Source organism: Ipomoea triloba, chromosome 7 (genome assembly GCF_003576645.1).
Source record: "Ipomoea triloba cultivar NCNSP0323 chromosome 7, ASM357664v1".
Lineage (NCBI taxonomy): Eukaryota > Viridiplantae > Streptophyta > Magnoliopsida > Solanales > Convolvulaceae > Ipomoea > Ipomoea triloba.
This window is the reverse complement of record NC_044922.1, coordinates 1,142,185-1,157,350: the sequence shown is the minus strand read 5'-3', so window position 1 is coordinate 1,157,350 and position 15,166 is coordinate 1,142,185. Positions and strand designations below refer to the sequence as shown.

General features: G+C 37.4%; 2 protein-coding genes across 3 annotated transcripts; one reads left to right on the top strand and one right to left on the bottom strand.

Annotated features, from left to right (window-relative positions):
* The first annotated feature begins 301 nt into the window (after window positions 1-301).
* LOC116024938 (ABC transporter G family member 12-like) lies at window positions 302-7,820 on the top strand. Of its 2 annotated transcripts, none has more exons than XM_031265978.1 (9): window positions 302-648; window positions 2,825-2,904; window positions 3,975-4,436; window positions 5,154-5,276; window positions 5,496-5,627; window positions 5,773-6,060; window positions 6,229-6,501; window positions 6,972-7,079; window positions 7,220-7,820. In XM_031265978.1, the coding sequence occupies exons 1-9, from the start codon at window positions 405-407 to the stop codon at window positions 7,580-7,582; spliced, it is 2,073 nt and encodes a 690-aa protein (XP_031121838.1). In that variant the 5' UTR covers window positions 302-404; the 3' UTR covers window positions 7,583-7,820. The 2 variants fall into 2 exon arrangements, with proteins under 2 accessions (XP_031121838.1, XP_031121837.1); XM_031265977.1 differs by having other exon boundaries at window positions 5,770-6,060.
* Window positions 7,821-9,858: 2,038 nt separating this feature from the next.
* LOC116025750 (protein TRAUCO) lies at window positions 9,859-13,211 on the bottom strand. Its single transcript, XM_031267080.1, has 3 exons — window positions 12,091-13,211; window positions 10,721-10,960; window positions 9,859-10,253 (listed from the first exon to the last, which is right to left on the bottom strand). Exons 1-3 carry the CDS (start codon window positions 13,181-13,183, stop codon window positions 10,159-10,161), a joined length of 1,428 nt encoding a protein of 475 aa, XP_031122940.1. The 5' UTR covers window positions 13,184-13,211; the 3' UTR covers window positions 9,859-10,158.
* Between the last annotated feature and the right edge of the window lie 1,955 nt (window positions 13,212-15,166).

Genomic DNA, 15,166 nt, shown 5'->3' with positions numbered 1-15,166 from the left:
ATCAACACACTTATTTATTACGTGTCACACTATGATTGATCCAAGCTAAGGAAAAAAGGGATAGGAGTGCAATTTTTTACCTTTTCATTCCTTCTTCTAATGGAATCTTGTATGTGTAGCACTTAGAGACAGCAGTGCAGAACGAACATCAAAGAACAATAATGATGTTAATAAAAGGCCAACTTTTCCTCAACTTCCACGAGCACCCCAAATTTATTGCTGCAATAAATTACATGCAGCCATATATGTTTGACAGTAGTGAGGAATTTTGTTGTTAAAAACTAACCTTTAATCTGCAGATTATATAGTACATAGTATAAAGGTTTCTCCCCACTTCAATTCCCACTTTGTAGATCTTATATATTAGTTTATAACTTAGCTTCTTCATTTTAATAATAATAATAATGGAGATTGAAGCTCCATGCATGGATCTTGAAAATGGGAAGGTGGCAGCAGATGATAAGGGGTGCAAGGGTGGAGATTGGTTGGGGTGGGAAGATCTGACGGTGGTGGTTCCAAATAAGTTTGGCAATGGACCAACCAAGAGGCTGCTTAATGGTGTAACAGGTTTTGCTGAGCCTGGTAGAATCATGGCAATCATGGGTCCTTCTGGCTCTGGCAAGTCCACTCTTCTTGATTCTTTAGCAGGTCAGTCAATAATCTCCATCTCTCTCTCTCTCTTCTCATATCTAGTCTGCTCCGTTCCGAGGTTTTCTAGTACGTTGGGCGAATTGAAGGTCAGTAAAGGTCAAGTTCAGCACGATGTTGGCTAGAGAAATTGTTAGATGGAAGTATGTGAAGAACTAAGTCCAACATCTTGACTTTTGAAAATGTGTGGACGATGAATAGCTATATCTTTTGGCATAGTGATATCAGAGTCTAATGTTAGAAGAGGGATTGTTGCGGAGGCCAGTAAAGGCCTTCCGCTACTAACTAACTTGATCTAACAAGTGATATCAGAATCTAGTGCTAAAAGGGGATAGTTAGGTGAAAGCCAGTAAAGGCCTTCCTTACTAGCTAACTTTTGATGTAGTGATAAACACTAGGTCCTAACGATTACTATGCATTAAATTACTAAAAAGCATTGCGTTGTTTTGTTAGGATAGTTTAAGTAGCTTATTTATTTAGTTGTTTATGTGTGCGAATATAAATAGTGATCGAAGAATGACGAAATTATCATTCCCTTTTATAATTCTTCTCTGTAATAATCTCTCCCTCTTCATCTTTTTTCCGGAGTTAGTGCTCACTAGTCACCGTTGAAAGTTAGGGAGAATGGCCGAAATGATCCAAAATGGAGATGAAACCAAAATAGAACAGTTTTCAAAATTGTATAATATAAGAAAAAATTCATTTGGGATTTGAGTTTCTTGTCAGAAAAGCAAGTTGCAAATGAGTTTTTAAAAAATTCAAAATGATTTTTTTTGTTAAAATAAAAGAAACACATGTGAAACTTATTTGCGACAAAAAACTCAAGTCCCAAATGAATTTTTTCACATATTTTACAACTTCAAAAAAGTGTCATATTTTAGTTTTTAATTTTCTTCTCCATTTTGAATCATTTCTGTAAAAAAAAAAAAAAAAAACAAAACAAAAAAAACTGATGAGTAGTGTCTATCATTGATACGAGATTGCTATCATTATTGTTTTGCTATAAAAGAAAAGAATGCATGCAGTGATGCCATCTGGACTAATATTAATAGATCTGCCATGAATGCTAGAGTATATGTTGCAGTTAGTAGGGAGTTGAAATTCTTTTAATGTAATTGAAGGCATTTCATTGCTTGGTTGGTGGACAAACATAAAATATAATAAAAAGTTTGTTACAATTAGTGAAGATAATAATGTGATATGAACCCAGGCCCTATATGTGGGTCCGGGTACATCATTTATCCTCGTTGACGATCTGTTTGGTGAAGCGAGTTGGATTAGCGTGCATTCAGTTCATTGATATATATTATCTAACATAAACTTAAGCTCTAAATACACCACAAAAATTAATACTCATGAGTGTAGATTTGAACCAAACTTTATATATATATATATATATATATATATATATTAGTTCAGATTCTCATTAATAACGGATGTGGACGCAATCATAATGTTACTTAGCTTTCTCCCTACAGCTAACTATTTATGGTCGGGTAGCCAGTAAGTGAAGCATGCTTCTCATATTTGAATGTCACGAGTTTGATTATTCTTGCTAAAACCTGTTGGTTGAGCCTCAATCTTTTTAACACCTTCTTTTTTGAGCTCGTCGCACATGATCTTTTTAGCTAACTAGTGCAGTTTACCTCTTATGTCTTTAGATATTTGTTAATCACATTAGTTTTCGAATAAAGGTGTTTTTCTTTAGTACTATTGACCATGTTACATATAGTATCTGTTTATATATAGTTTCTCAACCTACTGAAGCCCAACGAGTCAATATCGTCCCAGACTCGAATTCATAACTTCCCATTTGGTGATATATATATATATATATATATATATATATATATGGAGTATATGATATGATATAATATCTAGACAACATAGAATATCTAGACAACCACCACTAGGTTTCAAATGTGTCAAAGGGTAGAAAACAACATTAATGAATATTTTTTTTTTGAAATCTACATTAATGAATTTCTTTGTTTTGAACAGAAGGTAGATGGGATGAGATAATGTTGTCTGCAGCAATTGTCCGTTACACTTTATTAATGTTGTTTTCTACCCTTTCACATTTGCACACGTATTTGGGAATGAGATTGTAACGAAAATTGAACTAAAAAAGTTACTATTTCAATTATAATATAATGTTGTTCCATTTAAATTGCAGGTAGACTTTCAAGAAATCTTGCCATGACTGGAAATATTCTCCTCAATGGACGAAAGAGAAGGCTCAACTATGGTGCTGTGGTAATTATTTATTTGTTTAATTATAATAATATACCTCACCCTAATACAAAATTTACCCCACAAATTAAAATATGAATAAAGAAATATAACTAAAAATATGAGTGTCAATGCGGGCCAGACCGCCCCACATCTGGCTGTTTTATTTGCCAGCTCTTGCGGACCGGCCACGAAGCCCACGGGCTAGGATTATGTAACACTAACCTGCCTTATGCGGGCTCCAGGTCAACTTTGAAATTTAAAAAAAAATCATTATGTTATTATTCTATATTCTAATAATTTTACCCAAATAATATTAGATTTTTCCCGTTTATAAATTAAAATATTTTAATATAGTATGGTTGCAATAAACGCTAGCGCTAGTCAGGCGCGGTAAAGGAGCGCCTAGCGCCTAGACGGTCTAGGGGGCGCCTATGCGGCTAACTAAAAAAACAATGCACGTGCGTGAGTGTGTGTATATATATATATATATATATATATATATATATATATATATATATAATGGAAAAAATTAGCATGGTTGAGTCGATTGAATTAACTCGGTCGAAATGGACGAGTTAACTCAGACGAGTTAGGCGTTAGGTGGCGGCATGGAAAAAATTAGCAAGGTCGAGTCGATCGAATTAACTAGGTCGAAATGGACGAGTTAACTCAATGAGCTAGGCCGCCTAGGCGTTAGACGGCAACCGAGTCGGACGAATTAGGCGCTAGGCGGGCCCCTATGAGAGAAATCGCCACGATCTAGGAACGCCTAACCGATTTTTGTAACAGTGTAATATATATATATATATATATATATATATATATATAGAGAGAGAGAGAGAGAGAGAAGTCCCCAAGTTAATCTGGGTAGCTCGCCAACCCGCGCAAGCCAAAACCCGTGAGGCCCGCATTTTCGCGGGTCAAAATTTCCCGACCATATATATTAAAGTGTAAGGTTGAATTTTTTTTTTTAATATATGTATAAAATAGTAAATGTGTAATTTCACCGGGTCACTCAATCCGATATTGTACTCAATTCCATAATGTACTTATAACTTATATATTGGAATCCCATGCATATATCCATGCAGGCTTACGTGACACAAGAAGATGTATTAATGGGCACACTCACAATCCGAGAAACGCTAACATACTCAGCTCAACTCAGGCTCCCAACCAACCTTAAACACCACGAGGTAGTAGACTCCGTGATATCGGATATGGGGCTCCAAGATTGCGCCGACAACCTCGTCGGGAACTGGCACCTGAGAGGGATAAGTGGCGGCGAGAAGAAGCGGCTGAGCATTGCGTTGGAGATTCTGACGCCGCTGCAGCCTCGTCTGCTGTTTCTGGACGAGCCCACCACCGGGCTCGACAGCGCCGCCGCGTTTTTCGTGGTGGAGGTTCTCAAGAACTTGGCCGGCGGCGGTGGGAGGACCGTGGTGTGTTCTATTCACCAGCCTAGCAGTGAAGTGTTTGCGCAGTTTGATGATCTTTGTCTATTGTCCTCCGGGGAAACTGTTTATTTTGGAGAAGCTAAGAATGCTGTTGAGGTATGGTATATCTTTGCCTCATATATCATTTGGCTAAAGGGGTTTGCAAATAGAGCTTTCGATAAATTGTTTTCGTTAATTAAGCATTCGTTTATTAAGGTAAACGAACATAAATGAACAAATTTTAGATATTGTTTAATAAATGGGCAGATCAAAGTCTGAGCATTTGTATGTTGTTCACTAAGGAATCTACCATGCATGTTAAGGCCAGCCCAGCTAATATGTAATAGCTTGTAAATTATGCCAGAAATAAAGTGCACTACAAAAATCTTGTGACAAGAAAGGACAACCGTGTGAGTGTTAATTGCAACAACTAATCTGGCAAATTATTGTGTGGACCACAATTCAAAACGACGTCGTTGAATTTTATGAGTTAAAATAATGTATTTTATGTGTTAAAATAATGAAACTTTTGGGGTAAAATATTATACTTTATGAATTAGAATAATGTATGTTATGATTTACCGTAATGTGTATTATGAGTTATAAAAATGTATGTTGCAGTAGATTGCATAAAAAAATTGAGCGAAAAGACATCGTTTTTGGATAGTGATTCACACAGCTGTGTGGACCATGGCCACGAACCTTCGGTTGGCCGGGAACTATATATTATGAGACAATGATTGGGTTGTAGAACTTAGCATTAGTATTTTGAGGTAAAGAATATACTTATTTGTTTTCTTAATTAGTTGCATTTATTTGTGTGTTGTTTTACAGTTCTTTGCAGATTGTGGATTTGCATGTCCAAATAGAAGAAACCCATCCGACCATTTCCTACGTTGTATCAATTCCGACTTTGACCATGTCACTGCTACCCTCATAGGTTCTCAAAGAATCACTGTAAGTCAATACTACTCGCACTCTCATTTTCTTCTCTTACTTAACATACTATGTTACACAATCTCGATAAATAGCATTTTGCATTTCAGAAACTTCTCTTCCCATAAATTCATAAGAATTTTATAAAACGTTTCACCATACGTTTTAAGAGTACACTTATCATTTTCTCCTGCCGTATATGTTGTTTCTTTTTTGCTCAAACGTGTTTGCCCTATTTAGGATATCAAACAGTCATCTGGCTCCACTATATACTTACCAACAGCAGAGATCAGAGCAAGGCTTCTTCAGAACTACAAATACTCAGAATATGCAAGCAGGGTTAGAATCAAACTTCGAGAAATGTCGAAAATGGTAAGTCTAGATCTACATCAATCCTCCCCCATTGAGGATTCGAACCCGGGTATTTGCTGCATCATCATATCCACATTCAATGTTTCGACTACTGAAATATGCCCCCGGGGCAACATATGTTTTTTTTTTCTTGAATGCTTAGCAGGAGGGAGTAGTAAGCGTGGGAGAAAGAGGAGGAAGGCAGGCAAGATGGTGGAAGCAACTTACAACACTGACTAGAAGATCAATGACAAACATGTCAAGAGATTTCAGCTACTATTGGCTAAGAATAATAATGTACATCATACTCTCTGTCTGTGTTGGCACTGTCTTTCACGACGTCGGAACAAACTACCGGGCGATCATGGCGAGGGGCGCCTGTGGCGGATTCATTTCCGGCTTCATGACCTTCATGTCCATCGGAGGCTTCCCATCTTTCATTGAAGAAATGAAAGTAAGATTGTTTTCATTGCATCTTCGAGTTAATATATACCATATTTAGTCCACGACTTTGATGACATTATAGTATTACCTCTGGCATCTTTCCTTCATAGGCTATAGATACATATGATGATGCAAAGAGAGAGATATATGGTGTGACATTTGAAGTTTTTCTTGACAGATATTTTACAAAGAGAGATTGAATGGGCATTATGGAGTTGGATTGTTCATCCTCTCAAACTTCATCTCATCATTCCCATTCTTGGTTTTGATGTCTTTTAGCTCAGCAGCCATTACTTACACCCTGGTCAAGTTTCACCCTGGCTTCATCCATTTCACCTATGCTGCTGTTGATCTTCTGTGCTCCCTTGCTGTGGTAGAGAGCTGCATGATGGTTGTGGCTTCCATTGTTCCCAACTTCACTATGGGGCTCGTTATAGGTGCTGGCTTAATTGTAAGTATCCCGTCCAAATGATCATATCGTAGGGTACTCTCAAACGAAAACGTACCCTTATTTTATCGTAATCACATTAGAGCGATTAGACTCTTCAATTGTTATACACTTGTACCATGGATCAGGGTTCATATTGCATTATGAACCCTAATACAAAAATTATGTACCTTCAGTTAACACATTTTGTACCTGCAGTTAACAATTTTTGTACATGTAAACAAATAACTTGATAATTGCTGACACACATAGTATGATAGCTACAGATACAGCAACTGTCAATTGCAGTCTGCAGGTACAAAATGTGTCAATATCATACACATCCATATGAAGATAGTTCTACTCACAGGGCTTCTTAAATCAAACTTCTTTTACTTGAATCACAAGTTGTGGATTAAAATGATGCCAACCTTAATAACAAGGAATGGTCTTTCTTTATACATGCATCTTATGTTGTTTGGTGGTACATGCAGGGAATTATGATGGCTTCGGCTGGTTTTTTCCAGCCATTCCCATATCTTCCAAAGTTCTTTTGGACATACCCTATTTCCTATGTCAACTACATGGCATGGGGTTTACAAGTAAGCTTCTATTAGACATAACTTGTGTGTGTGTGTGTGTGTGAGTGTGTGTCTATATATATAATTTCGAGATGTTCTTGCATATCAAACGGGTTTTTGACTGAAATGAACTTTTCTCGACACACTTTGGGAAATGGCAGGGAGCATACAAGAACGACATGTTAGGGCTGGAGTTCGAACCCATGAACTCTAGCGAGGTGAAGCTAAACGGGGAGGTTATCCTGACCACCGTTCTTGGGATATCGGTGGAGCATTCGAAATGGTGGGATTTGGGTGCAGTCATAGCCATTCTTGCATCATACAGGCTAGCATTCTTCGTCGTTCTCAAGCTAAGGGAAACAGCCATGCCCTACCTCTATAACCTTTATACCAAAACAACTATGCACCGTATTAGCAAGAGGCCTTCTTTCAGGAAGATCACTCCTCCCCCCTTTCCATCCAAGAGACATTGCACTATGCATTCATTGTCTTCCCAAGAAGGTCTCAACTCTCCATTTCATTAGGAGGACACACCATAATTTGCTATATCTATCTCTAGTTATGTATGCATATATATAGATATATAAATAGAGGGCTTGCATCTCTTGCATAGCAATTATGGGTTGGGATAGGTCAGGTCGACGACAAATTATACTATGGACCAAGGTTTACCTTGCATTGTAGACCTTGATCTCTTCGAATTTTGTATCTGTAGTTGACAGTTTATGTATTTATAACTATCATATTATATGTCAGCAATTATCGTTATTTGTTTACATGTACAAAAACTGTTAATTGTAAGTACATAATGTGTTAACTGAATGTTCAGAGTTCACAATGCAATATGAACCCTGGTCTATGGTATAACAATTGCAGGTCGACAGGGTGAAAATATGGGTTGTGCTCACACAATTCGCACGAGTACTGAACCCAAGTGGGACTAGACCAGGCCAACAACCTCTAACATAGAGTTTCAAATTAATATTATCGAACAATGAACAATGACTCTTATTTACCATAAAGCAAGGTATTATTCATAGTTCTTCACTTCCAAAGTTATGCAATTATTGTAAAAAAGTTTCAATTTAGATAAATTTCAACCATGCATTGTCAAACTTGTCACTTGAACTAGGTAACAATGCGAGTTTAGCTGAGGAACAGTTGTTGGTTGAGGTTTGTTACTGCCCATAAAGCAGCTAAACAAACATTGTAATAGGAAAACTTAATTTTAGCTAACTTAATCAAACAATATTAATAATCACTAAAACTTAATATAATTAACAATGACACATTACAACATCCTAAATAAATGATATCAAGTACCCAAGAAAGTAAAATATGTAACTTCGGATGAAAAGTGACTCATGACTTAATGAAAATTTAGATGCACACCTCAAGTACTAAACCATAAAACACCCTTCCCAAATTCATTAAAGGACAGGACACTTCAAACAACAAGCCATCAACTACTCAACCATTAAAAAAAAGTCAAAATAAATAAAGAAATTCGGTAGCTATCATTCCAATCTTTAGTCAATACATGCCTTGTCCTTGATTGCTTTGGTTTGCAAAGCATAGTATAATTAACTAGCAAACCAAACAACTCTTCTCAATAACAAGAATGGTAACACAATAGCCTGAAAGGGGTGACTAAGTGGTGAAGCATAATTTTCATACCAGAAACTCACGAGTTCGATTCTTGTTAACACCCTCTCAGTCGAGGGCTCGAGGCTGTCGAGCACGTCGTACAGGATTGGATTTCCTAAAGTAGGCTATTACATTAGATCGAGATTACCCAATACACACCCTCGAATAGTGGTTGCGGGTTTCCCTCATTGAAAAAAAATGGTTTATTGAAAAAAAAATAAAATGGTAACACAATATGGACTTTTATGACTGACTCAATGTAAACAATGTCCATTGCAATCGATAATATCTTAGACAATCTTAGAGGACTATAACTAAATACAAGCATAATAAAGAGGGGGCATCACCTATCACCCAACCTCAAAGATTTTTACTGTTCAATACAATGATTATAACATTATAGTTATAGAAAATCATTGTATTGAAAAGTAACTAGCATAATAAAGAGGGGACATCACCTATCGGCTATCACCCAACCTCAAAGATTTTTACTTTTCAATACAATGATTATAACAAATATATTTTATTTAAGAATTGACTCGATATATCAAGAAAAACAATTGAGGAAATCCCCAATTGAGTTAGGGTACGCTTGGGGAGAGTGATTACAGGAGTTATGCACCAACTTCCCCACTGGCCACAGACTGCTCCCATCACAAAAATTTCAATTGGAGAGATAAGGATCCAATACAAGCATTGTGGTTGGAGCACTCACCGCTCTCCCAAATGGAGCTTTAGATTGTCAATTCCCAAAGGGCTTAACACTTCAAGGTTTATAGTTGGTCAAAATAACACCCAAAATAGAAGAATGGAAACTCCAATAATGTCACTATGTCCCTAAAGACATCAAACTATCCATTGATTATGTGGAGCCCCACTATGCACTCTCACTAAGCCAAAACATAGTTTCAACCCCATAAAAAAAGTTAGGAAAATTTGACACAATGACTCCAAAGACCAAGGCTCCATTTGATGTGTTGGAATAGTATACTTGAGAATAGAATGAACCTTGAAAGTAAAGATAAATGAAATTGTACTATCTAAATCAAAATTAAATTTGATCTTAGGAAGATATATTTAGATTCCTTCCTCAAAAGGAATCAATATTCCTTCCACCACACATAGTGAAAGAAAAGGTACAAGGAATAGACTCTTTTCTAGCATAATTTCTGCACACCAAATAGATTCTTATTCTCGAGGAATGAGTTCCACAGAAATCACTCTAAGCCCATCACTCTAACAACACAAGTAGAGAAACCTATATACAAAGGTACAAAATGTGGAAATGGCACCCGATGGGAAGTTTGCCAACTCTCTCTTTCAGCAAGAGTAAGTTCTCTAGGCACTAATAATGTTACAACTAGGTAAAATCTGGACAATTAGAAGATATGTAGCTTTCTACAGACTTCATTTACAAAGTTTAAACACAACCAACCTGAGTATATCCACAAGCTTAGCTGTTCATTTCAGCAGCTTCCACATTATTACAATCTTGTTGATTTACCACTTTGAGCATCGGGCACATTCTGACCGAATGCCACTGATTACCTGTCATGAGAAAGATTTGTATTATGTAAAATCTACAAATAAGCCCCCGGCTTTTCTACTACTAAACAAATGAGAAACCACAATTCCAAACCATATGGGAAGAAATGGAAATAGGGCAGATACATAAATTCCCTTGATTTACCCCTTACAAAGCTGTAAACTATAATAGCAGTAGAATAATAAGACAGCAACATAAATGACTTCTTGTGCATCAACTTCATAAACAAAGAAAAGCCAAATTATTAATCAAAAATGGGCAAAAATGGATTGTATTTTGCAGTTACAGGGAAAAGGAAAATCTGAGTTACAATATTTGATTGTTCAAATGCCAGACGTGTACTACTAGTGGTTAGGAAAGTTACAAAAAAATGTAAAATTGAAAAAAATAAATCAGAGACAACCTTAAGGTTTTTATAGGTTTGTCAAAGTTAAATATGGTAACTAAGTTTTGTTATCATTTGACACACCATTCTCAACTCTCCCTTCAAAGCTATGATATGGAACTTCAATCATAGGCGTTGGTAATGGGCGCCCACCAAAATCCTCTGGAAAGCATTCAAAATCAGGGCCAAAATTGAACTTCACGACACAATTAGGCTGGTTGGGAAGTGTGTACATAGAAGCAGCTGGATAGTAACGACCACCATAAAGATCCTTGAAAGCAACACCTTGACATATGCCATTTTTGAAGAAAGATATCTCACTCCCTGCTCAACCAAAATCAGCACATGGTTTTGATGTTAGAACTACATGAACTATAGAAAAAAAATCATATCTAAATGAAGAATTGTAACTAAATCCAGTTTTATATATATGTAGCAGTCAATCATTTTGACTTTAACAGAGTTGTGTTGATAAAGAAAAAGTCGTAAGCGACTAGATTTGAGGGTCTGGAAACAGAACTATGAGTCTAGGCATCATTATCTATGATTCTATTCAGTTCACAACCATAATGATAGCATAAGGCAGCATTTGAGCCAATTAATTAGCAGCTGAAGAACACAAGTGTAGTCTAAAATAAGCCATTTCAAATTTGCCCTTCCTGCCCTAGATCCTCCTAGAGTAACTTAATTGATAGGTTCAGGATATGGGCAGAGATAGAGTGGTATAATGTGAAGATCTGTAACAAAATTAAATTACTTAAGATTATAAAGATCTATTTTTGTGTAAATCTAATGTGGGATGGGGGTGATGGGATTTGGACCAGCTCTATTTCTACACCCTGAACCCACATTGTAAGCAATGCCCTCTTTAGGTACTATAATTGGCTTTGAATCTGATCTCCACATAATATATATACCAAAACAAAAAAGAAGGCCACAATACCCTTCATTCTTTTGCAACTGAGCAAATTTATAAAAGATGTGCCCACAACTATAGACTAATTAAGCATTCTCATCAACAGTTCTTTTGAATTTTGATTAAAAAGAGAGCTGTTGTTATTCAATCAAACATCCAGTAGCATGCTTGATTGCTTGAAGGAAGCAATTGCTGTCCGGTATTTTATGGCAGATATTAAGACAAAGCTAGATAAGTTATAAAGATAGGTTTTTTAGAAGATAAGTTTGGTATGGAAGCAAATAGGATGCCTTCATATAGGTGGACAATCTATGCATATTGATAACTACAAATATATCAATAGATAACTACAAATAAATCAATAGATAAACCAGTGAAGTAGTTACAAGGTAATTGAACAAATGGATCCTCAGCCCTCTATAAATAATTCATTATCAATTCCACAATTACACACATAAAACATATGCAAGTCATCAGGGAACATATAAAAAACCGGAAGGACAAATACAGGTAGAGCAGAAAGTGAGCAATGGCTTACCAGGCACAATTTTTGGAGGGTCCTCTTTAGGGTCAGATGAGTGCATATACCTCTGTCCCTTGTACCAAACAAGGCGGGGTGGTTTAGGCGCATACTTTTGCCCATCTGGCAAACTGATATAAAATCCAAGGACATCGTCTTCACCATATCCTTCTTCCCCATACTTCTCCCTAAGTGCCTTGTGTATCTTGCTCCCATCAATATCTCTATAGCCAAAGCTATTCCCATCGTACCCAACAGGCGCCTGAAGGTCCCCTTTTTCAGTGGACCAACCAAGCCGTGTGTGCCCTGTCTCCCCCAACTTCATCACCTTAATCTCAAAATACCATGCCCCTTCTACCACCCCTCTCGTGGCCCTTACCATTCTGTAGCCTTTAGTACTTCCAGCACTCAATCTATCCTCGCTCACCTCAACTTTCTCTGCCTTGTAGGCCTTCGAAAGGCAAATTTTCATCTCCGGTCCATCGTCATTCTTATCCGGGAACCTCGGAATCGGAGTTATCATCACCTTGTCCTCCGCTTCCTGTTCGTTCCCATTCTTCTTATTCCCGTTCTGGTTACCGTTGTTTTTGTTCTTCTTCTTCCCCTTCCTCGAAGTCGGCTTCGTCCACACATTGTTGTTCTTCTTCTTCGATTTCGCCTTCTTGCTACTCTTCGACGCGGGCTCTTTAGTCGTGGGCGTAGTAGTGGTGACTGCCGGAGTGTCCAAGGGCATATCAGTAATTTCACCCTCAGTTCGTTCCAAATCTGGCGGCTGAGCCGGCGACGACGGGGTTACAGGCGATAGCGGCTTATGCTTCTTCGTAGGCGGCTCCAATTCCTCCTCCTCCTCAATCTCTTCATCCTCTTCCTCTTCCGTCTCAGACGCCTTGATCAATTTCGCCGGAGACTTGCGTTCGGGACCCGAATTTTGATTTTCGGACTCGGGCGGCGCAGTGATTTCAGAAGCGGCGGATCCTCCGTTGACGGCAGCGATTGGCGGCGTTTCCGTCATCGGAGAATCGGCGGCGACCGTCGCCGTGGTGGTGGTGTTGAGGGAGGATTCGTTGCTCTCGTCCTCCGTGTCTCTGTAGGTTGCCCTCAGGTCCTCCATCTTCACGACTCACAAGCGTGCCGGATTTCTGGAAAAGGATTATGCTATATTTATAGTAATTTCTTGGGCCTTTTTCCAAATAGCCCAGTGAATTGAGGCCCAAAATAGAACATAGGCCTCCAAATCTCCAATAGCTCTTTAATATTACCCATTTAACTCTTGGATCATAAATTGGTTCTATATAGACTCCAATCAATCGTTATACCCTGCACCACGGTGCACATAGCAATGTGCACCACGTACTTCATTATCTATAATACACAGAACGTTTGTCTAGAATACACAGAATGTTTGCCCAGAATACACAGAATATTGACACAAAATACACAGATGTTAGTGGATGCGAATGACTCCAGGGAATTCATTATCTATAATACACATAATCATTATATAGAATACACAGAACGTTTGCCTATAATACACAGAATGTTTGTCGAAAATACACAGAATATTGACACAAAATACACAGAACTCATCCTCCTAACATTCGAATGCACAAACACATCACAACCTGTGTTAATAACATGAATACACAGAATATTGACACAAAATACACAGAACCCATCCTCCTAAACATTCGAATGCACAAACACATCACAACATGTGTTACTAACATGAATACACATATGACATAACGGTTGCCTAGAATAAACATAACAGTTGCCTAGAATACACAGAATAATTGCTTGGAATACACAGAATATTTACATAAATACAGAGACCGGGCGAAACGGGAAACGTGATTTCCAAAAAAACGAACGATTAGTTTACAATGCTCAAAACGACGTCGTTTAGGTATGTGGTGCACATTGCTATGTGCACCGTGGTGCATGGTATAATTTGCCGACTCCAATGGCAAATTTTACTGTGGACCATGGTGTATGGTCGAAAACGAGGCAAATTATTATGTAGACCATGGTCCAAAGAATAATGATTGCAACCACGTAATTATTTCTGTTCGTATAATATACTTAGTTTCATTTTATATATATTGTAGCTTCATTTTATTTCAACTACAGCTTCATTCGAAATTATACATACAATAGTATTATTACAGTGAAATATGTTATTGAATTTTATTTTATACACATTGTAGTCTTATTACAACTAGGGATGAAAATAGGTTAGGTCGAATCGAGCTTTAGATAATTAGGACTGGGCCTGCTATAGAAATCTAAGGCCTGTACATGGGCATGAGTCTGCATGTAGGCTTTCTGTTAGGCTCCAGCATAAGCCTAAAATTGGCTTAGTCTGACTTGAAGCCTTTTTAAAAGCTTGTATTTAATTGGCTTAGTCTGTCTTTATTGCCAATAACCTTTTGATCTAGTGGCATTCGGTTGCACCCTCATGTGGAAGGGGGTGGGTTTGAGCCTCAGTAGGTTGAGAAAGTAGTTTACAAACAGATACTGTCTTTTTTTAAGCCCTTTAGTAATTATGATTCGGTAATTCACATGCATACTTAAGGGTTACAAATTGCGGTGATCTTACACTCATGATTATAATTCTCATATTTATATGTTACCCTAACATATGCTACATTTACAAAATTGTTCATATATTGTATCGTGAGTGGATTACCTATGCAATATTAACCCACTCAACAAATCTAGTTTTAAGTGTGAACTTTAATCAAAATTAAGTGTTATCGCTTCACTTTACTACATTTCAACAAATGTAGCTCTCATCGATATAAGGTCTGAGGACCGTCCTGACTGAACACCTTAATTTCGATAATATATGAGACGTGTAAATAAAAGATTGGTTGATATCTTGAAGATGCGTGCGATTTAATGTATGAGATTGGGTCCATAACCCCCTCGTGTTAAAAGGTTCATGAGAAGTGCAAAATAAGCTATAGGAAACGTTGACCAAACAATACAAGGAATGTAATATGCTTATCATCTTGAATTATTGCAGATTAATTGCAGAACATGCATGTAGCTAGGTGTCTAGCTATCTAGTTTTTCCTTCAAAGTCAATAAA